The sequence below is a fragment of the Papilio xuthus genome, unplaced genomic scaffold (assembly GCF_000836235.2).
Source record: "Papilio xuthus unplaced genomic scaffold, Pxut_1.1 DF825946.1, whole genome shotgun sequence".
Lineage (NCBI taxonomy): Eukaryota > Metazoa > Arthropoda > Insecta > Lepidoptera > Papilionidae > Papilio > Papilio xuthus.
The window spans coordinates 6,594,607-6,619,382 of NW_013532703.1; the positions used below are offsets into that span (position 1 = coordinate 6,594,607).

At 43.2% G+C, this 24,776-nt stretch overlaps 1 protein-coding gene and 1 long non-coding RNA gene across 2 annotated transcripts in view; one reads left to right on the plus strand and one right to left on the minus strand.

Moving 5' to 3' along the window:
* The first annotated feature begins 1,009 nt into the window (after window positions 1-1,009).
* sff (BRSK family serine/threonine-protein kinase sugar-free frosting) lies at window positions 1,010-18,207 on the plus strand. Its single transcript, XM_013320273.1, has 25 exons — window positions 1,010-1,576; window positions 4,150-4,404; window positions 5,748-5,842; window positions 6,083-6,168; window positions 7,833-7,973; window positions 8,106-8,256; window positions 9,299-9,415; window positions 9,593-9,691; window positions 9,933-10,132; window positions 10,842-10,977; window positions 11,084-11,157; window positions 11,412-11,482; window positions 11,787-11,861; window positions 11,952-12,023; window positions 12,186-12,317; window positions 12,630-12,794; window positions 12,948-13,076; window positions 13,479-13,648; window positions 14,224-14,328; window positions 14,604-14,685; window positions 15,000-15,149; window positions 15,300-15,418; window positions 15,784-15,843; window positions 16,323-16,434; window positions 17,105-18,207. Exons 2-25 carry the CDS (start codon window positions 4,314-4,316, stop codon window positions 17,302-17,304), a joined length of 2,832 nt encoding a protein of 943 aa, XP_013175727.1. The 5' UTR covers window positions 1,010-1,576; window positions 4,150-4,313; the 3' UTR covers window positions 17,305-18,207.
* A 5,778-nt stretch (window positions 18,208-23,985) lies between these two features.
* The window catches only part of LOC106124193 (uncharacterized), a 1,334-nt gene continuing 543 nt past the window's right edge, over window positions 23,986-24,776 (minus strand). Inside the window, exons 2-4 of the long non-coding RNA XR_001228191.1 lie at window positions 24,337-24,459; window positions 24,152-24,256; window positions 23,986-24,072 (exon numbers count right to left, since the gene is read on the minus strand). This is a non-coding gene — a long non-coding RNA (uncharacterized LOC106124193). The remainder of the gene's footprint in view (window positions 24,073-24,151; window positions 24,257-24,336; window positions 24,460-24,776) is intronic.

Below are 24,776 nucleotides of genomic sequence, written 5' to 3' on the forward strand. Positions count from 1 at the left end.
AAGTAAAAAGTTTAATTAAAATTTTAAATGTTTGTATGCAGCAAAATGTTTATTATTATAATAAACTCCTTGGTAAAAAATTTCGCGTCACGAGTGACATCCGCCGCGCAACACAGTCCCGTCACATGACAACCCGATCACTGGTTTAGCGTTACATACGAGTAACCGTGGGTTTACGAGGACAAAATACCCGTTTAAAACATATTTTTATATCTGTTTTGTCACAGATAATAACAGGGACGACGATATATTTTATACAGAGATTTAGTCACGTAATTACTATCATCATTAATGAATGATATTTCTAGCGTATTTTTAATACTGCCATTCGCTAGGTTGAGCGCCCCTGGAGGCCGGTCAGAAGTCACATTAATTACTAAAAGACAATAATTAAAGCAGAAATTACCATAAGAACAAAAGAATACAATGTTCTCATTATTAATTATGTTCATTATTGTAATGATGTAGAGAATACATTATAGAATAATGAATACAGAATTATTTTAATCTTACTTTTAAATTGATATTTATCATTTTGGTCGCTGCCTGCTATATTTAGAGAGACATATATATATGTATATGTAAATATCTAAATGTTGATTGATATGGAAATAATGAATAATCATCATACGAAACTGATTTTCCTGTGATCATTATAATATTTTTAACACATTATGGTACATTCAGACATTGATCATGTCTCGCAGGGCACAGCGCACAATGTCACTACTGGACTGTACTGTGACGTCATCTCATCGTCCTCTCAACTGCCGACAGATTCAAAGTCACTAATGTACATATTAACAACTACTAATTGTAGGGAAATTAAAACAATTTAATTTCTTTGCGTCTAATTTCTTAAACTGTTGTTGTGTTTTTACTAAGCAGTATAAATTTCTATATCTATTTAAAAAGTTTTAGTAAAGAACAACCGTGTAACGAAACGTAAATCCACCCCTCGGTATGAGTCATTCGGTGTGCCCCAACCCCCGGCTCCGCCCCGCACTCGCCGGGAAGTGAGAAGGCGCGCCGGGGCCGTGTGTAGGCGCGCGTGCCGCACACAAAACATTACAAATTCAAATATAATATTATATAACCTTTTATATTTCACACATTATTTGTGTCCTCAATAAGTGCAGGAAGATGTCCGGCCGGCCGCACCCTCTCCCGCACTCACTCTCTCCGCACTAGTTAAATTTGTTGTCAAAGAAACCGCGATGTTAAGTTGAGATATATTGATTTTCCAGTGACGTGCGACAGTAACGGTGAATGCGGAATACGGCGTGTTCCCAACTTGTGTACTGCTTTAATATTATTATATATATACACGAATACATATGTACTGGCCGATATGTGCGCATTCCTTGAGTGTAAATACATTTATATCAGAGGGAACATCTCTGGAGACTCTGAAATACTTCTGTAAATAAAGTAATATTCATTAAGTTCGGTGATGTAAAGTGATTCGATTAAAATTATAAGAAAATCTGGTGCATGGAAGCAAAGAAAAACAAAGAAGATAAAACTTGTTAAGTAATCCTGCGATCCTGGCTATAACAAGCTGCATGCGAGTGCTGTACGTGTTTCATATTTAAGGTCTTTTTAGATTTATTTACACAATTAATTTGATTTAATCTTTGTCAATTTTACGTAATAAAAAATCATGTTATTTAACTTCTTATAAACACATGAATTGTACAGAATTCGTCGAGCAAGTGTCTATATTTTAAATTTAAAGATCTGTAGAGTCTGGTGCCCGGTACCTAGTGTCTGGTTCCTGGTGCTTGATGGGCATCATTGACATGGGTATGCTTTCTGCATGTTCGCAACAGTGCATTTTGCCATGCAAACTTTTCCGTCTGTTTCCCCTTTCAGAAGGCAGTTGTTGATCTTGGCTGTCACATTTTGGCACAATTATTTAATTGCACAGGCAAAGATCATTCTTAGAAAGGGATTTAGGCTGAACCACTGTTCACCAACAGCGATGATCAATGGAGAGACACATACACCGATGTGTTGCGTGTAATCTATAGATTACAGTGATGATATTATTTAAGGGTTTCTTAGAGGAATGTGCTGAGAAATGTCACAGTAACACACAATCATCATTCATTTAGGTATATTATAATTAGGGAATATTCATTAAGGTAACCAGTTATGTACAAATAAATATATTTAACTACAATGTACATAATTCAAGAAATCGTCTAGTCATTAAAATCTGATCATTGGAGTAGACTTTAAGAATAAAACGACTGCAATTGTCTTCTTTTTCAATATATAAGTCCGCAAAAAAAGTTAATTAGCCTTATTTTTGGATTATGTAAGTTTATAATTATTAGTTCGATGACTTCTCTCGTTGTAATATCAAAGATAAATTAATTAGAGCAGCGCATAGAAAAATATAGACAAATGCATATGAGAGGTGTCGAGGTCGAGGCAGTTGTGTCGGCTGCGGCAGAGATGACTTAGTTAACGATAGATTAGTGTTTACGTTCACTGCGCAAGAGATACGAACGAGCTACGCACGGAAGCTTAAAAGCGTTGCGTTAAAACGTGGGCGTTTTCAATAATATTTGTGTTGAGACGAACTGTTAAGCATAATGTGTATCATATAATTACAGTTCCAAAGTTACAAACAGAGTATAATCTTGTTGGGTCTATGCCCGTACTCTTATAGCGGATGCATGCAGTGCCGCGTTGTGCTCCGCATTAATCATATTTACCTGTTAAAAGACAGTTTGAGATGCATCTTTAAGACTTTATCTCGATAAGTTATAAAAGATTTCAAATAAGTTCAGTTATTATTATATATATATATTTCTTACTACAAGTTTATAACATTGTAATATTAAAAATATCGGTACAATTATTTTATTGACTAGCAAAGGTGACTTGACAGCGCGACATTTCTGCCATTTGCAATCTATATAAATGGATTTATTTTCTTCAATGAAGTTGTTCTACTTCCCGCTTTGTCCATTTTTTATTATTTACTGTTGAGTATAAAATTGTCGTAAATAAGTGACGAAGTATTGCTAACTATTACTCCCAAAGAATATAAAATAATCCGTCGTCCTTACATTTCTATTATTTATTATTTATACGTTAAAAAAAAGGAAAACGAATTCCTTTTTGGTGTGCGGATTAAATTGCTGGCACGCGTGTAATACTGTAAGGCGACAAACTGTGTGAGACAGAACCAAGAATATTAGTTTTTCATTTGAACGTATCATCAAGCAGATAGCGGCATTCCAATAACATTGCACTAAGGTGTAATGCATATAGGTGAAGGGGATGTGGTCAGGCCGGTCAGCGGTCAGCGGCCAGTGGCCAGTGGCCAGGGGCGCGGGCTGCGAGGTGAAGTGCTCGCCGCGGCCCAGCGTACGTAACTATCTAATCATATACTTCATAACTTTTCACTGCCATTTTCTCTTCAAAGAATGTTTGTGTCATCATGTTGTTGACATTTCAATAAAAAATGTTTTTTTTATAATGTTTCATGAATTAGCTGCGGCAATTTAAAAAGAGCTGTATTTTCATGTAAATATCTTTTTAAGTCTTCACTTCGTCACTTCTATAATATTTCAGAACTTCCAGTCACTTCCTCTCGTGTCGTGTCGTTTCGTGGTCATTCATGTTGTTGTACGAGATCCCAACACACACATTATAAGTGATTACTTTAATGATGAGGCTTGTTTACTAAACCAGGTTATCTATATGTATGTATGTATGTATGTATTGTACTTAGAGCATAAAATCTAACGTAATTGGATCATACTGTGCTAAATGTTTGGTAATGTGTACGCAGCCGCTATGGGGTTAAGCGTTGGTTATTTTTACTGCTAAAGAACATCGATGTAGAAGTTTTTCATGTTCTTAGTTGTCTGCATATTTAATTATCGTGTGTTTTCACCGTCGAAACATCTGTACATAAACGTATATTCCTAAAAAAAACGCATAGAACATATGCTTCTGTACAGGAAGGTATATGGGCAGTAAAAACCCTCGATTATAAACAGTGTTCTAAATAGTCAACATTATTTTAGTAAATGAGATGTTAGTACGACGACTAGAAACTATTGTGTACCAAACAATTATTGTGCTAATCTGAAAATTAGTGAAAAACGGAGAATGGTGGTTGTGCAGCAAGACTCTGCAGGGACCGCACGCGTGGCGGCACTATGAAGCGAGAGGACTGAGTGCGGGCTGAGTGCGGCGAGGGCGCATCGAGGGCGGAGCGAGGGCGCGCAGTGGCGAAGCGCTATGGTTGGCACGGCGAGACGGCGGGCGCCGCGGCACGCGCTTTGAGAATGGAAGGCGGGAGCGCCGCCGCGGCCGCGGAGGCCTACCAATACGTCGGACCCTTCAGATTGGAGAAAACTCTGGGCAAGGGACAAACTGGTGAGTTTCTAATATGTCAATAATGACAAAAACGAAATAAATTAAATTATTAACCTTTTATAAACTTGTACGGTTATGTTGACATGATACACACGAGTATTGTCAAACAAGAATGCCCAATATGAGACACGCTGACATCGCAGTTGGTTATATTAGTTGGCTATTAGAAAACATGAGTACCTACTAAGGGAAAATATGACATACAGTACGACACTTATGTGAGTGCAGCGCGGCGCGGCGCGGCGCGGCGCTAATGAGCTATGGTAATTTCGTGTCACTTATAGTCACCGGGCCAGATTAGTTTGTCGGTTTATACTTACGTCAGAAGGTTAGGGACAATTTAATATAAAAACAGGTAATTATGTAAATAGTAGGTGACCTGCTGAACCGCGGCTCGTTGTATTGCCATTGTCTCCAAAATTCCAAATTATTTAAATAATGCGTAAACAATAAGTTTAATTAATTAAACCCAAAATACACTCTATTTGGCATCCTTAGAATGTGTTAACCAAAAGTTAATCAAAGGTTCATTGAAACACTGCAAAGGAAATCAGTTACTTTGTGCATTTTATGAACATACATAACATTGCAGGCGACGCACATTGCCACCTAATGACATGAACAAAATAAATAAGACAGAACTGTTTATAAAAGAACGGCTAAACACTCAGGTATATACGTCCGGTGGCGGCACCGACTAGTTTCAAGCCCCTCGGGGGCCCTTCATCAGGGTGAGTGGGACTGGTATTATTTCGCGGACGCGGCCCGTCAGCTCGTAAGCTCAGAGAGCGTGAATATACGTGAGTGTTGAGCCGTTTATATATAAGTTTATTATAATGTCTCACGAAAGTTTGAATAATTTAACTGGACTGGAGATCGCTTTGTCTAAGGGCACTAGTCGCTCCACTATTTTGGTGAAATTAGGATGCCTCATAATGTTAAATGAATTTGTAAGAAGTCTCATTGATAGACATACGACAAGCGTAAGCTTACACGTTAAGTCATAACACGCGCCACAACACAAGTCAACGATCAATACAACATATATTTCAATAGATGTACTCGTATGTATGTATGTATGTACGAGTACACACAACATCCCGCGCTCACGTTAATTCACTTACGTTAGTTTACTTTAACACTGATGCTTTATTGATCTTAAACAGATATCGCTGTACATATGATTGTCAGAAGGAGGGGACTTATTAAACAGGAAATTTTAGGCATTTGTGCATGATCACTATCATCTCTTGTTGTAGGATGCAAAATACAGGCATTTATAAGGCATACGGATTTTGAGGTTGGCTCGTACTGTGCAGCTCTCACAAAAAGTTTTTTTCCAGGTCTGGTGAAGCTGGGCGTGCACTGCGTCACCGGGAAGAAGGTCGCCATCAAGATCATCAACCGCGAGAAACTTAGCGAATCCGTGCTCATGAAGGTACCTCTGTTCCTATGACGCAGCTTACTCTGTTCTATGACGCAGCTGCATCCGGCACCGCCGCTGACGTGCTCCACACTGACACGCGCTAAATATATCTAGATATATAGATCAGTAGATAGACGATTAGCCGAAACTTGCGGACCTCGTGCCCAACCAAGTCAACATGTGTATCTAACAGTCTGGTTATGAGATATGTCGAGGTGTGTGTGTGTGTGTATATATTTGTATGATGTGCAGGTGGAGCGGGAGATAGCGATCATGAAACTGATTGAGCATCCGCACGTGCTCGGCCTCTCCGACGTCTACGAGAACAAGAAGTATCTGTGAGTGCCTCATCATCTCATCCCATACATTCACACAAAACAACACAAATGACAACATCAACACGCCTGCATCTCACCACTTATAATACAACATTCGATGCCAGTTAGTGCGGCGCATTCAGACAATACATACTCGTATGTATATATTGACGTTTGGGTTCATTATTAGACAAAAAGTTTAAGAATGTTTGCACGCAGTTTTAACAAGAATAAGCAGTAGAGATGCCCACAAGAGCGTCGGTGGCTCAGTGGGTTACGCACTTGACTTACAAGCTGCAGGTCCTGGGTTCAAATCCTGCTATGTACCAATGTGTTTTTCGATTTACATATGTACATTTATTCCGACGTTCTTACGGTGAAGGAAAACATCGTGATGCAACCTGCACATATCTGAGAAGAAATTCAAAGATATGTGTGAAGTCAACCAACCCGCACTGGGCCAGCGTGGTTGACTAAGGCCTAGTCACCCTTGATTTAGGGTGGGCTCCGAGCCCCTCAGTGGGGAAGTATACTGAGCTGATGATGATGCCCACGGTTCCCACAGTTAGCCGGATCATTGTGTATTTCTGTGTGTGATTATCGTGAATTGTGTTGTTTCTAACACTATTTAAATCTGTAACCGACGTTATAATGTTGTATGAAACGAAACGTCATATTGTAAATAGATGTGATTATTTTATTTGAGTAAATAAGTAGTAGAATAGGGGCAATAGCGGCGCGATGTTAAACGAAGATTGATTGCGACGCAGTTATGCACTTCGGCGCCTCCAAATGCACTTTACATTGCTCGCTTTCAAAGTCTGTCTGTGAAAATTGCCACTTGCGATAAAACGACTATCCAATATAAAGTGGCACTTTATGTTAGGGACATTTACTTTGTCCGTTAGATCGCGTTAGTATGATGCCTAGCAGTGCTTCTATCGTGCGCCACCTGCCAACATCGTGTGCTACCGCTAACAATCTATTCTTATGCTCTAAATTAAACAAAAAAAACATATTGTTTATAATCTAACATTATGTTCTACAAAAATAATCGAATGAAACTGTTTTTTTTTAACTTTAATATGTAGAGTTATTCACCAGCATACCAGTGACACTCTACAGACGTTGTAGTTGTAATCAGCAACAGAATAGCATAAGCGAGCCGGAACTCGAGTATAGATATACAATGTTGTCCACTACGATGTAAGATAAGTTGATACAGTACGAGTATGTTGCCGTACTGAGGTTACGGCAGCCGACACTGACGATTGATGTGCGCTTCTCAGTAACATTCTGTTTATTCTCGTAGCGGTGTTCTACGCGGGACGTAGCAACGCTTTGGATTCTTACTAGCGCTTAGCAAAGCGTAGACCGCACCGACACTGTTTCATAAGAATGCAAAAGATTAGTCAACTGTGAGCTTTCATTGTCGTGTAGGAATCTAAAGGCGAGTCCACACTTGTAACATTTAATTTAAAGTGTATACGGATCCATACGAGCTGTTGTTTCTACTTGAGGCCCAATTTCCACTTAACGTCTAGCAGCGGCACAATGATTGTCAGTCTCTATTACTATTTTCTGAGTTTGTGTATGGATTTGTAAAGTGCACGAGTGTTTACGATTCAAATGGTTAACGTAAGATGTGACGCCATACCGGCGGCTAACGTGTGCCTGTGCCGCAGGTACCTGGTGCTGGAGCATGTGAGCGGCGGCGAGCTGTTCGACTACCTCGTGAAGAAGGGCCGCCTCACGCCCAAGGAGGCGCGCCGCTTCTTCCGCCAGATCATCTCCGCCTTAGACTTTTGCCACAGCCATTCTATCTGGTCAGTACCTGGGGCTCGTCCTGTGAAAACACCGCTCGCTCAATATTTTCCAAATTGACTATCTATATCCACCCTTAATTGACAAAGTAACTGAGATGTAAAAGTAACATGTAACATGGTGTGCGCCGGCAGCCATCGCGACCTCAAACCGGAGAATCTGCTGCTGGACGAGCGGAACAATATTAAGATCGCGGACTTCGGCATGGCCTCGCTGCAGCCCGCAGGGTCGCTGCTCGAGACCTCGTGCGGCAGCCCGCACTACGCCTGCCCGGAGGTCATCAGGGTAAGCATGCGCACTCTGCTCACCCCGCCCTGTCGTTTTGCTTTAATTTTTAAAATAGATCTTCCTTTATGTAGCAGGCGGTCGTCTAGAGTGTAGAGTCAGATAACGGTTGTTTTTACCGCGGGGTATGCCCACAGACGTAGTTCTAAAACTTTTTAACTTAAGGTCACTTCGCACCATCCTCGACGTCTTGATTTGAAGCTTGGTACCCGCCCGCATCTCTCAGCACCTCCTTGTTTTAGCTTCGAATGTGACTAGTGCTACTCTGTACTTCTAAATTATCGATGTAGTCCTACATCTATGATAATATTATAATGATGAAAAATTTGAATGTTTCTTTGCATTTAGTAGACTCCAAAACTAGTGAACGGATATGAAAAATTCTTTCAATATTGGGAAGCTACACTATCGCCGGGTGACGTAGTCTATATGTATTGCTAGGTTTTCCCATGCTGACGAAGTCGCGGGCATGCGATTTTTTTTATAAATTATTATTACCCAAAAATGTACAAATTAATGTAGAGGAGAGGGTAAAGAGAGGTTTTCGAGCTCGTGTTCCCCGCCCTCGGCCCTCGCGGGCCCCAGACCCTCGGAAGATTGCATAATGAGGCGGAGGAGGGAACCGAGTGCAAAGAAAAAAACACTCGAGTGTGCGAGCCAATCCAATTAAAAAGTTTTTATTACATCGCGCGACAATTTGAACAGTGCATTCAATGCTAGATATAAGAGAAACTCGCGATGGCGTGTGCGGCTTACCTATGGCCGACGCGGACGCGGCTGCCTAACTTATATATTATAATTTATCGTATATATATGGATAGTTTACCAATTGAATTCCCGGGGCCAGTTAACCAGGAACAGGATTTAAAACCTATTTTTGTATATTTATTTGTTTCTTATTATTTACATGTATATTTTAATTGGATAACGATCTCATACTTTTTAAAGAGGCTCTGATGAAGTGTAAAGTGACGTCATCATGTGAAGTAGACTCGTGGTGTGTACGTGTGTGTACACTAACGAGGTGGTGGTGTTGTGGCAGGGCGAGAAGTACGACGGGCGGCGCGCGGACGTGTGGTCGTGCGGCGTGATCCTGTACGCGCTGCTCGTGGGCGCGCTCCCCTTCGACGACGACAACCTGCGCCAGCTGCTTGAAAAGGTCTGCCGGCGCCCTATTTATATTTTGAATTAATTTTATTACTTGTCATAAAATATAACTATTAACCAAATTTTTAAAAACTTGTGTTTGCACAAAATAACTACTTGATATACATATATTGTTTATTTGCCATAAGCAATTATTTTAATGCGATTATTTGATGTGGGCGCGATGCAGGTGAAGCGTGGCGTGTTCCACGTGCCGCACTTCGTGCCGCCGGACTGCCAGCAGCTGCTACGCGGCATGATCGAGGTCAACCCGGACAAACGTATCACGGTAACGCGCCTCTAACTGAAAGAGTCAAGCAGACATATTGGAAGACTAGGATTTATCATTCGAATATTTTTCCTAATCAGTTTTCCGATATGATAGTTTAGTCATTCACCGTAAAGTGACATTACTGTTTCAATTGATATTGCGCTCGTTCACTCATCAAATGCTCAATCTGTACACACATTTGTACTGTTGTTGTTGGGTATGCGGCGTGCGGCGGTGTGCGTTGTGCGGCGGGGAGCAGCTGGCACAGATCACGCGGCACCCGTGGGTGACAGCGGGCGGACGCGGCGAGCTCGAGCAGGAGTTGCCCATGATGGAGGTGGTGCAGACGCGCGTGCTGCCCGGCGCCGATGCCCTCGACCCTGACGTGCTGCAGGCCATCTGCAGCCTTGGCTGCTTCAAGCAGCGTGATAAGCTCATACAGGATCTTCTCAGCCCCCAGTCAGTATCCGACCGAAGCCTCCCTTCTTACTCGATCGAGTCGCGCGAATCATATTCACCGCTTTTAAGTATTACCGAACTGCATATTCACTATCTTTACACTACAGAGTCCGTAGTCACCTGCTGAACTCAATAATGCACTAAAAATTATCGTCGGGAGATCGGCACCGGCCCCATCATCGATCCGAGCCCTTGCTTCAGCTCCTCAACATTTTACATTGCCCACCGATTCCTGAGGAAACAACATTCCTTAAACAGTGGTAGAGCCTGCTTTAACATCTTCGCACGAATAGTCCCGGCTCGCCCGGTGAAATACCACGACCACACAGAAGACAGGCGTCAAGTGGAAGCTATTCCGCGTTTCGTCTGATGAGTGTGCGTCCCGGAGGTCAAAATTAGTCCTCTTTCCCTTCCCACCCTTTTTCTTATAAGGAAAGGATGGGAAGTGGAAGTGGACTTTCCGGATGAGAGGATGCATGGAAAGGGAAAATATTTTCTTTCTATGCATCCTCTTCTCCGTCGATTAAAGGTAGGCAACGCATATGCAATTGCGTATGTCTATGGGCAACGGTCACTTCGCTGTTTTAGCGATTTCAGGTGGCCACTCGCTCGTTTGCCGCCTTATGATATAAAAAAAAAGGAACCGTTACAATCAATGAAAACACACTGTCTAGGAGTGTTTGTGTAACGTGAGATATGCTCATTCCAGTCACAACACGGAAAAAGTGATATACTTCTTGTTGCTGGAGCGCAAGCGGCGGCGTCCGGCGCGCGACGACGAGCCGCGCCCGCCGGCGCCCGCGCCGCCCGGCGACCCCCCGCGCAAGCGCCTCGACACCTGCAGGGTACGAGCCTTTCCGCCCTTATTAAACCTCCACAACAAACAGTATCTTATCTTTCTATATATGTTTTGTGTTATATGTAATTATTAAGACGTGTGATGTGCGGCAGGTGAACGGCCAGTCCGCCCAGTTCGGACAGATCAGCGAAGGTTCGCCGATAACCCCCAGGAGATCGCAGATCAGGTAGAAGCTTTAACATTTCATCCGCGAATAGAGTCCTCGATAAAGGTTATTGGTTAGGTGGCAGGGTTTAATAAACAACATTACTGAATTTGCAACATTAATCAATTTAAAAAGTTACACAGTCACAAGTGTATTGGGGCCGTAAATCCACCGTTGTACGAGAAAGCCGTACAACGGTGAATCCGCACTTAAAGTGTTATATATATAACATATTCAGATTTAAATATAATTTAAATGCGTTTCAATCTGAACAGCAGGTCATGTTCGGGGCGGCGGGAGGGACGCGAGGGGCGCAGTTCTCCGCAGCTGGCCGCGAGCCCGCCCGGTGAGTGCTTGCTACCCACTACACCTAACAATCACCGCATACATTTAAACTTATTGATGCTTTTGCTAAGTATATTAAGTAGTAAGTAAGTGTGCTTCTTCAGTGGTAAGGCACTTGGCGAATGTGAGGACGGTTGCTAGGGGTCGCTCCAGTCGCCGAGAGATTTGTGTCAGCAAACGTGCGCGTATTCTTCTCGGCTTGTAATCCGATCCATTTTATTATAGAATTAAAACGTGTAGATTTGACAACAATGAGACGTTGCTTTCTAATAAACCTAAATAATAAATCTGTTAATTTATTGCAGCCGGCCACACGCCGCACCGCGCGGCCTCGCTGGGCGGCAGCCCCGCCGCGCCCGGTGCCCCCGGATCGCCGCTGGGTGAGTGGGCACAGCGCAGTGGGCTCCGTATTTGGATAGACGATTCCACCGCTTTCACTCGCCCTGCCAATATATGCTTTTGTGTTGCAGCGTCGCCGTCGCTGCGGGAGCACCACCACCAACGCGCCAACTCCAGCGGCCCCACCATCAGCCTCAACATCAGTCAGTACTCCGATATTCATTTTATTTTTACTTCCGAGACCGGGACAGATATCGACAAACACTCCAAAGACACTTAGAAAATTAGAATTTGAATCGAGCTTCTAGCATGTCAGTAATGAGCCCGTGCGGCAAGCTGTTGCGTAAAGCGGCGAGTGTTTGCAGGCGGCGAGCCGGGCGAGGCGGTCATCATCATCAACGAGTCGCCGCTGCTCGGCGCCGCCCCCGCGCCCGCGCCCGCCCCCGCGCCCGCCTCCTGCCGCCCGCACAGCCCCGCGCATGCGCACACGCACAGGGGTATGTCCGCACGTCGCTTTCTCCTTCACTGCTGCCAAGTGATGTCTCATATGAGAGAGCCTCAAGACAACAAAACCAAGATGGCTGCAACTACAAAATAGTCAATGGGATATTTCTACTATAATCTTAATATGGGTATCAAATAATATTAGAATTCGACAAAGGGAACAAGATGGTAAAATTCGATTTACGATAAAACGATTAATATAAAACATTAACTAAAACTAGAAAATGAATTGCTAATGGATAATTAGTACAAAAATATTTTTATCACACTTGTTTATTAATAATGTCTTGATGTTTATACTTCAGCGCGTGAGAGGTCGTCGCTGCCCGGCCCGCCCTCCTCTGCGCAGTCGGCCGCGCAGCCTTCGCTCTTCCCGAACCTGGCCACATTGACAGGTAACGCTCTCCTCGTAGCTGCACTAGTGTCCTTACACTCACTCACCAGCTCTCGAAACTCTTCGTCGACACAAGGTTGGTCAAGGCGGGACGGCGCGCAAAACTCACAAAGTGCAGTAAAAGTTCTTTTATCTTTATGGCCACGGTTTTTCATTACGCGAGCAAAGTAATTGTTACCAATTTCCAAAAACATCAATTTTTCCTGAAATTTCTGTTGTGGCATTACAGCGTCTGCGGGAGGCGGAGTCGCGAGTGGCGCGGCGGGCGGGGCCCCGGCGGCGCCCTGGCGCGCACGTCTCGCCACCATCAAGAACTCCTTTCTCGGCTCGCCGCGCTTCCACAGGCGAAAGATGCAGAGTAAGGGCGACTACATAAAAATGAACATCACAGACGCCAGGTTGAGTACTGGACCCGTCGTCACCACCGTTGTGTTGAATGGGAAGGGGAAATAGACTTTAGTGGAAAGGGGAGGATTAGGAAAGGAAGTATCCCACAAACACGGTACGAAGGTGTGGGTTTGCACGAGCGCAATGTTTGACCCACTTAAAACAATTCACGCGTACATCAATAATGGCTTTATCTCTTGACTCCGAATCAAAGCCCTAAGACAATGGAGCCGTGGTGTTGGGAAATGGAATCACGGTGAATTCGGTTCTTAGTCACTTCTGAGCACCATCGTCGATCGTCGTCATGTGTCTGTTAGTGTTATTGTTTGTGGTGTCCAATGTTGTATTATGTCGTGATGGTCGTGTGTCGCAGCGTCGTCGGAGGAGGTTCATCTGACGCCGGAGTCGTCACCCGAGCTTACGAAGCGCTCGTGGTTCGGCTCGCTGCTGCTGGCCGCGGACAAGGAGGAGACCTTCACTGCGCTCGTCAAGGGCAAGCCGCTCGCCACCGTCAAGGCGGACCTCATACACGCCTTCCTCAGCGTGAGTACTGGCCCTTAGTGATGGTGGCAGTGGCCGCCGCTCGCCAACTGCTTATCTATTATATTGTCAGCGTGTGTTCATTATTTATTTATTTATTTACATGGTAGACTTACAGCTAGAAAGTAACAATAATAGACACAAGATAGTTAACATATAGCTATTTACAAGTCTACACTAATAGCAATAGCTTAAATAATTTGTCAGTCAGCACATGAGATATAAATACTTGACTTTTTTTTTTTTTAAATATAAATATATATTCAACCACCGCTCAATTTATCTGAAAAAATCCCGGCATAGACAACTCCTCGCTGAGGACACACTAGTTGCAAACGGGTCGATATCACACTTCTTGCACAGTGTGTTGACGCTGGAGCTCGCACGCACCACACACGAGTTCTGCCTGTAATTAGTTGACGCGTACGGTACGCTTATGATGGGATTGTACCTACAAGATTATACATGAAGTATTTGTGCTTCATCAGTGGAACTCTTTGAAAAACTAAAATTACTAAAAATGAGAGGCGGCATCGCGTCTGGCCTTGCAACTCTCACGTGAGGTGTGGTGTGCGCAGATAGCGGAGCTGTCCCACAGCGTGCTGGGGCCCATGTCCTTCCGCGTGGAGTACAAGCGCGGCTCCAACGCGCCCGCCATGTTCCAGAGGCACGTCAGGTTTCAGGTGCGTCTGCCTTGTGCACTTATCGTATGCAGGCAATTTCTAGTTCAATTCACATCGCAACCTAAATAGTTTTACTTTAATATTAGTCTAACTACCTACGATTACATAGAACAATAATTGCTAATCGAAGACTGCTTGCTGCCGTTCAAAGTGACCAAAGTGTACCATAGTACCAACAATTACAATTTCTTATATAATAAAACAGACATACATAATTTATACAAGGTGATAATTGCAAGTTCAAAATAAACGTTACAAGTGATTGCATCGCGCAGGTGGACATATCGACGATAACGAAGGCGCCCGGCGAGAACGGCAAGGAGTACCTGTACGCCATCACCTTCACCCTGCTCTCAGGTTAGGAGAGGTCGAGATAAACGACATTATTGCGTATAGCAGTAACAGCGCATTATTATAACTCTAGTGACAGTGAACTCTAATGATTAATAGCGCTGCCGTATGAAGAGATACATAACAAAATGTACTTTATTTAAACTTGATCAGTCTTAAATATTATTTTTTCTTAAAATAATTAACTTTGTTATCATTACAAGTTTCATTATAAGGTTACGTTATCGTCACACATTGAAGAAGTATTAAAGGCAACATTTAGAATCTACCCACATTTCAATGAACATTTAAGGAGGTTGTGGTTGTGTTGCGTCGTGCAGGAAACATCCGGCGGTTCCGGCGCGTGTGCGAGGTGGTGCAGGCGGCCGTGTGCCGCGCGCCCGGCGCAGGCCGCGCGCCCGCCCAGCCGCCGCGCGCGCTGCACCCGCCCTCTCCGCGCGCGCCCCGCAGGCACCTCGTCCTCGCCCACGGTCAGCCTTCGCCACACCGAGCTCTCGCCCTCCCCTCGCCCTCCCCTCGCTCTCGACCTCACCTCGTCTTCGCCTTTTGGAACAGTTCATAATTAAGCAGACATATTAAATTTTAAGTGCTTAACATTAAGTCGTGCGTTTATGTCGCAGCATCGGGCGAGATCCCCGACAGCCCCGACCCGCCGGCGCAGTCAGACCACGACAGCGACTCGTCCGCTTTCGAGCCCAACAAGAGCCCAAGCCGCTCCTCCATCGATCACCTCGACCAGGTGCGCCTAACCGACCGCCATGCGCCCTAAGTGCCCTAGGAGAACTCCTTCCGCACAACGACGACCACCACAAAGGCTACGGGACCCCAACACCTTATAGATAGCACCGTACATTGGATCCTAGCGAGACGATATTGTAGTAGAAATATATAGAAGATATAACTTTACTTTTATAGAATTTAATGAATTGTTTCTTCGTATCGGAGGTCCATTTAGCTGTTATTTGGGTCGAGATTTATATTATATTTCTAATGTAGGTATACTTCCCGGACCACATGACACATTGTGAGAGCATTGTGGCGTACGTCAGCTTTTTCACTTTTGTAAGTGAATGTGTATGTAAGAGTAAATGTCATTGTTTCCAGAACGGCGCACACCCGCTGGGCTCTAGCTCCTCCGTCACCAGCGGTTCCAGCGGATACAAAGTAAGCATCTACCCCACGCCGCGACACCTCACTGAAAGACACCTGCATCACATCACATCTTCCTCACAGTTCATGTATTAACTTGCACTGCACCGCACACATTACATCGTACGTTTTAGAAAAGTCGCATTATCGTTACGTATAGATATATGTATGTATAAACCGCGTTTTTATCCGCGTGAAGACTCTTTCTTTTGACATCATTACTTTAGCCGTGGCATTATAACGCATATACTTACAAATAAAATAATATTTAAAATTATATGAAAACGGCTAAAACACTAACGTATATTCGTCCGGTGGCGGCTGAGTTTGAATAATTTAAAATAATATTTGTTCACACCGTAGAGGTTTTCTGTGATCAGTAGGACTCCTACTTTGGATACTGTGTGATGTGGACGACGGTTGCTTGTCGTGGAGCGCAGCGATTGCCTCGAGTTGCTGACGCAATGCGTATGTAATCAGTCGTGCGATTGCAGCAGCCGGGCGGGTGTGGCGGGTCCGGGGGGCGCGGCGGGCGCGGGCGGCGCACGGAGCCGGCATCCGCTTCCCTTGACCACGAGATCATGAGCTGCGGCCGCGACCTGCCAGGTACGCCGAGCTCCTCACCTGTCACTTCACGCGGTAAATCATTGACCTTTGCGGTGCAGGCCTCCTTCCTACTGCTTTACGTATACGTCTTTAGGCACTGGTGAAGCCTTAGAATCAGAAATCAGGCGACAAGTAGAATGGATTTGATAAGGGATGGGTAGGAAAAAAGAAATATAATTTTTGTCTATCCTATTTCCAGTAATGGAGGACATTGATCTGTAACATTTTAATTTGTTGCGGATGTCTGGCCAGGTTCTGTGCAGATATGCCAATTACAGTCTTACGTAATTCTGTAAACTCTCCCCAAAGGCAAGAAGAAAATGAGAGAGTAGAAGTCTAGAGACAAATTCTTCGCCGGCTTCTTTTACAAGAAAACCCGACTCCTACATCGCGCGTCTCTTTGAAACACTAACAGTATTTCATATTTTTACTTATCATTTTAAAATATTAAATACCACATCGCCCGTGACTCCATTCGTGCGGGATAGGAAAAATACTTAATAAGTAGCCTATGTGTTCTTCCAGATTATGTTTTACATCTGTGCCACATTTCATCAAGATCCTTTGAGGCGTTCCAGAGATACCATCTAACATTTATCCACTCATCTAAACTTTCACATTTACAATATTAGTAAGATATATGATATGAACAGTATATGTATGTATTTAGGCACGCACACGAAGCGTTCGTCATCGGAATGCCGGGATGCAAACTGTTCCCCGCGACGAGGGCTGGACTGCAGCTCGCGCGAGCGCGACTCTGCGCGCGACCTGCTGCGTCGTCACAACTCCTTGCGGGACGCGCCCGCGCCCTCCGCAGCGCCCACGCCTCCTCCCGCCACCTGCGCCGGCGCCGAGCAGCGCGCGTGACTCGCCCCGCCACCGCAGCCGCCGCCCTGTGCCCCGCGCGCGACGCCTGACGACAACGGACGCTAGTGACTCTACATAGCAGCCTCCTATCTGTATGACCAGAAACCTGAAAGCTTTATAATCAAGTTTAAATGAATACTATGTTCGATGCACGCGTAGTGCTGTTGTTGTTTTTTAAAAGTTTAAATACATATGTACATGCCAATATTACACGTAAACTTCATATATGTATGTACATGTTAGCGGAAATGTTTGAAACTTAGGAATTACTTATAACTCTCAAGATAACATAACATAACATAAAGTTTATTTAATATAATACACATATCCTGAATCGTGTACGCATTTCCTAGGAATTGTATAAAATTCTGATATTTTATTAGGCAATATAGTAATTTCTGTGAATAATATGAACATGTGTATGTACAATACTTTATTTCACATATTTCCCATTTTAGAAATTGCATAAAATAAAGCATTACATACATTTCCGTTAACATATATTATATATACGTATTTCCGCATCGTGCCGCACTGGGCCCACCCTCGCCGCACTGGGCCTACCCTCGCCGCACTGGGCCTACCCTCGCCGCACTGGGCCTACCCTCGCCGCACTGGGCCTACCCTTGCCGCACTGAGCCTATACGTGCCGCTCTGGGTCGACCAGCGCGTCACTGGGCGCGCCGATCTCGACCGTCGTCACGTTGCGTCGCTGAAAATGATATTATTTTTTTATCTTTATATAGCAAATTAATAATATGAAACCGAGTAACTAATGTCCATTGCAATGAGTATTGTTAGGAAGTAAAGTACTACTATGGAGTCTGGCGCGACCTTGTAGATCGCACACCGCCTCTATGCGAGCGCAGGCTGTTACGCTACTTACAATCTGTTTTGCTAAGTATACATAATATATATATATATATATATATATATATATATATATATATATATATATATATATATATACAATTGTAATTAACTGACCTTAAATGTAATGTGTGTAATTTATTAAAAAAAATATTTGAAAAAACAAAACATTAATTATTGAAATGAACCGGCCATGTATTTTAAAATGTTAAAAGCTATTGAAGTACTGAATTATCGCTAATTTAAGTTAAGGCCTGATAATATGTGTAACGCTGTATTTTTGCAAATATATGATTAAATATATAATGTATATAATGTATATGAAAAGTTGTTCCATTCCTTATTGACGTAAATACGCGACGCTTTGTCTATATTATGAATGTAAATATGTAGGTTTTATTAAAGTTTCCACATAACATACAAGTTAACATACAAGCACTCTGCCGCGCCCTCCGCGCCCTCCGCGCCCTCCGCGCTGCACGCCACCGAGCGTGCTAGTTCTGTTACAGAAATTGTCGGTAATGTACCTGTGCGATGTTCACTACGCCAATGTCATTTTATTAAACTTATAGTATTGTTCGTTAACAACAATATCGTCAGGACCCGCGAGCCAGCCCGTCGTCATGTATCTGTATCTGCAATCTGTAAACATATCACCTATGGTGCGGTGCAATCGTAATGCGAGTGAAGTTATGTACACAAGCGCTAGGTAAAGATCTTGCACGCGAGGGAGGACGCACCAGCTCTCTGTAATATCGTTTTGAATAATTGTTTATTACACCTTTAAGAACATTGAATATTGATTGTAGTTTGAAATATTTCCTTCCTACATTTTCGAACGTCTTCCGTGCCGACCAAAAAAGTGTATACCCTTTGGGGCAGCGCTGTCCGCGCAGTGCACAGACGTCGGCATCATGATCACGAAGCTCCCCACCTTCCCACCACACACATTGACTAGTGTTGATGGCAGCGTCACTCTGCGGCGCCGACAAATTCCTCTTATTTTGTGATTCCTTACAGCGAATGTGAAACGCACATGAAGTGATAAGTAGATAAAAAGATTTGTGGCATCAGATTGAGCATGGACTATAAATAACCAGTTCATCGTTTGCTGACATCGTGACGAGTCGATGACTTAATATTAGAAAGTTTTTTTCATACATTAAACAATTGTTTCATGTCGTGCAAATTGTTTTTGATGTTATCTATTTATGATATAATGTAGCTTTTTCGTTACTAACTCGCTGGAATTCTCCAGTACAGCTAGTAAATAAAGGCGCGTATATTTTAACATAAATATATTGTTTCAGTATACATGTATACATACATACATACATAGAGGAGGTGTAGCGCGCCGCTGTCTCCGCCTCTTGTCCGAAGCGTCTCGTTTTAAATAATGATATTTTTGTAATGTTTATTAATTAATTTCGCAACGCGACGTGTACTTTATTTATATGGCAATAATTATGGTCGGCTAGACTAATCATATATCACCGCAAAAAATCTAGTCTAGCGGCGGGATAGAGCATAGAGTTACAAGTTATACGTGGACTCAGTAAGTCGAATTTATTGATTTTTAAATACAGTGGTGTTCAGATGTGGACATTCGCCGTCCCCCTTCTCAAGTCTCCCGACAAAGTTAACCTCGTAGAGTTATATCCAAACTCTATGGGGGTTTGGCAGCGCCTCGTGCTTAGTTTCGCACGCAACGCTGCGTAACAAGCTTCGATGAAAATATGTTTAAGCAAACGTAAAAAGAGGAATGTGTCATGGGACTAACGGGACGTAGAGGGGCTCGGGCGCGTGCGCAGGCATAAACCAGTGCCATATTGTGACGTCATAACTGTCAGAATTTCCTCGATTCTTCAGTAAATCAGATATTTATGAATTATGTTTTATTTACGTGCTGTAGAAATTTTTCCATGTGTTTTTGAGAGGATTAGAACGCACATTGTTATCTGAAACGCTTGCATGCAGTAATACCTTTCCTTTAATTTCTTTGCATTATTAATTCACTTTGTAGTTAAATATTGTTATCAATGCCTAGTTCGTTAAAAACCATTTAATTCAATTAATTTAAGTCTCGTTTATACTCTGTATGGTTGTGTACAGACGTGACACAGTGATATGTTCCCGCACCACCATCACCATGTTTCAAGTCGTCGTGTTAGTCGTTGCTAGTTGCCAGTTGCAGCAAGTCAATGATGCTCCATCAGATTTGTGCCGAGCATCTGGCGCACCGAGGTCGGAGTGTGCAATAGCATACAATGTATTAATAACGTATGTTATGTTGGACGAGGAGAGCTTCATTATCAACTTTTGTAAAAAAGCTTTATTAAAATAAATTTGTTCGCAAGACCAATTAGACAAGTGAATTCTGTAAATCGTACTATAATCCATGCTGTATCCTGTGAACTGTACTGTAACTGCTTAAGAAAATTATTGGTTGATATTAAAAAGATGATTAAATAAAACCTAAAAATGTTAGTTTTTTTACCGCATTTACAAAAAGGTAATAATGTTTATTGCCCGTATGTATGTTTGATATGTACATATGTGAAATCATTTGTTACCGCCTGTATGTATCACTAATCACTGAAACGATGTTAACGAGTTAAGTGTCATTGGAATCTGAATAACATCCCGACTTAACGGAGTTAATGAAAAACGAGTTTGATCTCACTTCACCTAACGTTTTATTTATATCACTAATATGCCAGCTTATTGAAGCACGTATCCGTTTATATTTCTATTATTTAATCATTCAAAAGTGACATATTATCATCGATTACGTGCATTTATAACAAATATTTTAAATAATAACTTAACTGAACAAACTATGATTTTATATAAAATCCTTCCTTTTTCTTATCAGAGAATTTGATCCAAAAAGTGATATGGCACGTGGTTTCTGAAGCCTTACCTAGACTTTAAACCATCGTTTACGGTTCGATATCATAAATATACAGACAACACGGTGCTGATAAATAAAACTCAATGACGACAGCTCACTAACGCCAACAAACTATAAAGTTCTTGCCACAGGTGGGCACAGTTAATCGAAAAGTTAACTTCGTTAATGTATGTATGTATGTTAAGTAAAAGTTAATCCTTAACAGTTAACCATATGAAACTCACACTATTTTTGGGTAAAGAGAAATAGGTAAAACAACAGAAAAGACGAATTAAATACACATTTAACGGGCGCACGCATCCCCGACCATTAGAAGCGTTGCCCATAAATCTATCGAATGGCTACTGCACACTCAGTACGGCGGCGTAATCAGTCGTTTGTTTCTTTAAAAAAATGTATAATACAATTATTTGTCGTAAACTATTTTTAACCACATGATTCAACATTCAAACGTCAGTAGTAAATTTGCATCATTGTTTTGAGGGTTGTTCATTGAATGCAGCATATGTTTCGTCTTCCGTATTTTCAAATTTATTTTTCCATGTTCGTTTTTATGTATGCAATAACAAAAAGATCCTTTTCGACCGCTCTTTCAAATGAACCATTTTTTTTAACTAAACATTTTCATCGCCAACAGGCACAAGTTTAATTGTATTTTAAGTACCACGTGATAGTGAAGTGCACACTTGATTCACCAAGTGTGTAATGTTAACGATTAGCTACCTAAACGGAAGTTAACAAAAGCGTTAACAGTCTTTGAAGTTAACTTAAAAGTTAATCCGTTAACGAAAATTTTAACTTCGTTAATTATGGTTAACGAGTTAATTGATATATAAACACGGCTAAACGTTCACGTATATTCGTCTGGTGCCGCCACCGGACGAATATACTTGAGTGTTTAGCCGTGTTTGTTATATATCAGTTTAGTACAATGTCTCACGAAAGTTTGAATAATTTAATAACGAGTTAATGTCCACCTTTGGTTCTTGCCGTAGTTGTATTGTGCGCTTTTTAGGACGTTTTTGCGTTGCCTACTTTTAATCAACGCAGGTATCGAGTAACCAAAATGGTGACAATTAGACACAACATACCACGGGTTATAGCCTGTCCATTTATTTGATGTCATTGAGTTTCAGATTCCAGATATTCAATCAGTCGTCCGTTTTTTTTTATTAAATTAAGCATCACTTGTTACTGATGCCAATGATCAACTCGTTCGATACGAAAGCGTATGCTACAGTCATCATCATCAGGTTTGGGGACAAAACGCACACGAACACCGCTCTCGGGTTCGCAAAGCATCTGCGGCGCTAAATGAAACAAAACTTGATTTTCAAATATATTTCAGTAATCAAAATATAATAATAGGCTTACATATTAATAGTTACCAATCGTATCTCATGGCGCCATCGATCGATCCTCCAACACAAACAAGCGAAATTATTGAAAACTTTCTTAAAATCCTTAAACGCTATATGAATGCATTCCGGAAAGAGTGAGGCCCGACCTGCACCCTGCCCGAGCGCACACTGCCGACTGACGGTAGCGTGTAGCGTGCGGCGGCAGTGTGGCGGCAGTGTGGCGGCAGTGTGGCGCCACTGCGGCGACACTATGGCGGCAGTGTGGAGCACACGGCGCTCCGCTCTCGCAACCACTTGCGGTTGTTGCAAAATAATTCAAACATTGTGTGTGTATTTTATATATTCTTCATTGAATTTATCTATCGCTATTTATTATCTTCAGATTTTTATTTAAATTAATACTTCTGTCCTGTATTTTCTTTATTAAAAATGCGTTACACTTATAAAATATGATCGTATATAAATTATTAGCTAGATATATTTACAATAGTCTTTTTGGGCTACGTTTTTAAACTTTGTTTTACATAACAGGTTGATCGTAGGCAAGCGTCGACATCTCAATTCATAAACACTTACAAACTATGTCTGCAAAGAAACCGGCCGAGCCACGGCAGGGTGCGCAGTGCGCAAAGTGCTCAGTGAGCAAGGTGCGCAGTGTGCAGTATGCAAAGTGCTCAGTGTACAAGGTGCGCAATGTGTAAAGTGCGCAGTGTGCAAAGTACGCACTGCGCCGCATACGAGGAGCTCGCGTGCACAGCCTCCTTACAGACTACACTCACTATCACAAGTCAAAATCCAACCTATTTCCCTCTGCATGAGCAATTACACTTTAATATTACTCTTGGTCAATATTATAAGAAGGTCAGCGTTTTGAGTTAGTATCGCGACCCCGGCCGCCCGATGCTGCTATTACATATTTATACGTTTAAATAAAAATGGACGTATTGAAAAATAAAAATGCTCAGCTCGATAATTTTTCCTACATTTAGTTCTATCTATATAGCTTTAGAGACCCGGCGTCGCGTGCGCACCACTCGGCCCTTACAAATATATATTGAATACAATAATTACAAATAACATGACAACAATCTGAAATAATAGCATTTGAATCGGTCTCTTTATATTTACAATATGATCACTTTGCTTCGTTTCATTTAGACATTGTTTAGTTCTCGAGTCAGATATGTGGCAGCTGAGGCGCGGCCGACCTCCGCAACGCATAAGTACATTACTAAAATTCACATTAAGCAATAAATATTAAAACAATACCATATGTAAAATTCCACGAAACCTGCCGACAAAGCTGCCGACGTCACATTTTAAAAGTTTATTTATAAAATGCTTTGCAATAAATACACCAGTCACTGGATTAACTGAGGGAAAAAGAGTAAAAATAAAATTACTACTAAAAGGTAGGAGTCGCGACCCCTCCCCCCACCCGGTGGTGCCGGAAGGAAGGGGTGCGGCGAGGGGGGCGAGGGGGCGGGGGGTGGCGGCGCGGGTATCACCGGCGCGCGCGGGGCGGCGCCAGCAGCGCGGCGGCCGCCAGCAGCAGCGCGAGGGCGGCGGAGGGCGCCGGCCGCTGCGCCGCGCTGTTGTACTTGCTGCTCTGCTCGCACGTGCCTGCGGACACATCGCGGAGTGAGACGGGGGCGAGGAGGGTCGTGGAGTGGCGCGGGGAGGGCAGTGTGCGGGAGGTTACCGTTCGCGGTGAGGTTGTAGGCCTTGTCGCCGGTGCGGCCGGGCTGCACGCGCCGGTCGCAGGTGCGCGTCACCGCGCTGAGCGCCAGCGCGCCGCCGCGGGACTCTGCGGGCACAGGGCACGTGTCAGCGGGTGCGGGGCGGGGCGGGGCGTGTGACGGGGCGGGGCGTGGGGCGGGCACTCACCGTTGCGCTGGGGCAGCGGGTACACGAAGCAGAGCGTGCGCGGGTGAGAGGAGGCGCGCGCGAGGGGCGAGGCGACGAGGTAGCCGCGGCCGGAGTCCTGCCAGGCCGCGTGGCAGGTGTACGCTGCACGCACAATGAGCGGTCATACGCGCCACAGAAATGTTCGCTCCCGAAGACAAATCGGTGTTATTAAGTTTACATAATCGACGAAAACAAATGTTTATTAAAAAAGAGACACATTTTTCAGTATACGTTTGCTAACTAATTAAACCAATAAAGAAGGCGGCGAGCAATGCCAGCTCCGACAAGTTAATTCGTCTCGTACGTACATATTTTGGTGGCGGTGAGTCTGGTAGTATCTAGATAATCGCGAATACAAGAGTGATAGATAATTGTGTTTGCTGTGTGCGTGGTGTGTGCGGTGTGTGCGTGGTGTGTGC

Bases quoted from the DNA above. Each gene is read 5' to 3' on its own strand.
- sff (XM_013320273.1), top strand. From the start codon at position 4,314: ATGGAAGGCGGGAGCGCCGCCGCGGCCGCGGAGGCCTACCAATACGTC. The intron at 4,405-5,747 runs GTGAGTTTCTAA...GTTTTTTTCCAG, and splicing joins TCTGGGCAAGGGACAAACTG to GTCTGGTGAAGCTGGGCGTG. The intron at 10,133-10,841 runs GTCAGTATCCGA...TGCTCATTCCAG, and splicing joins CAGGATCTTCTCAGCCCCCA to TCACAACACGGAAAAAGTGA.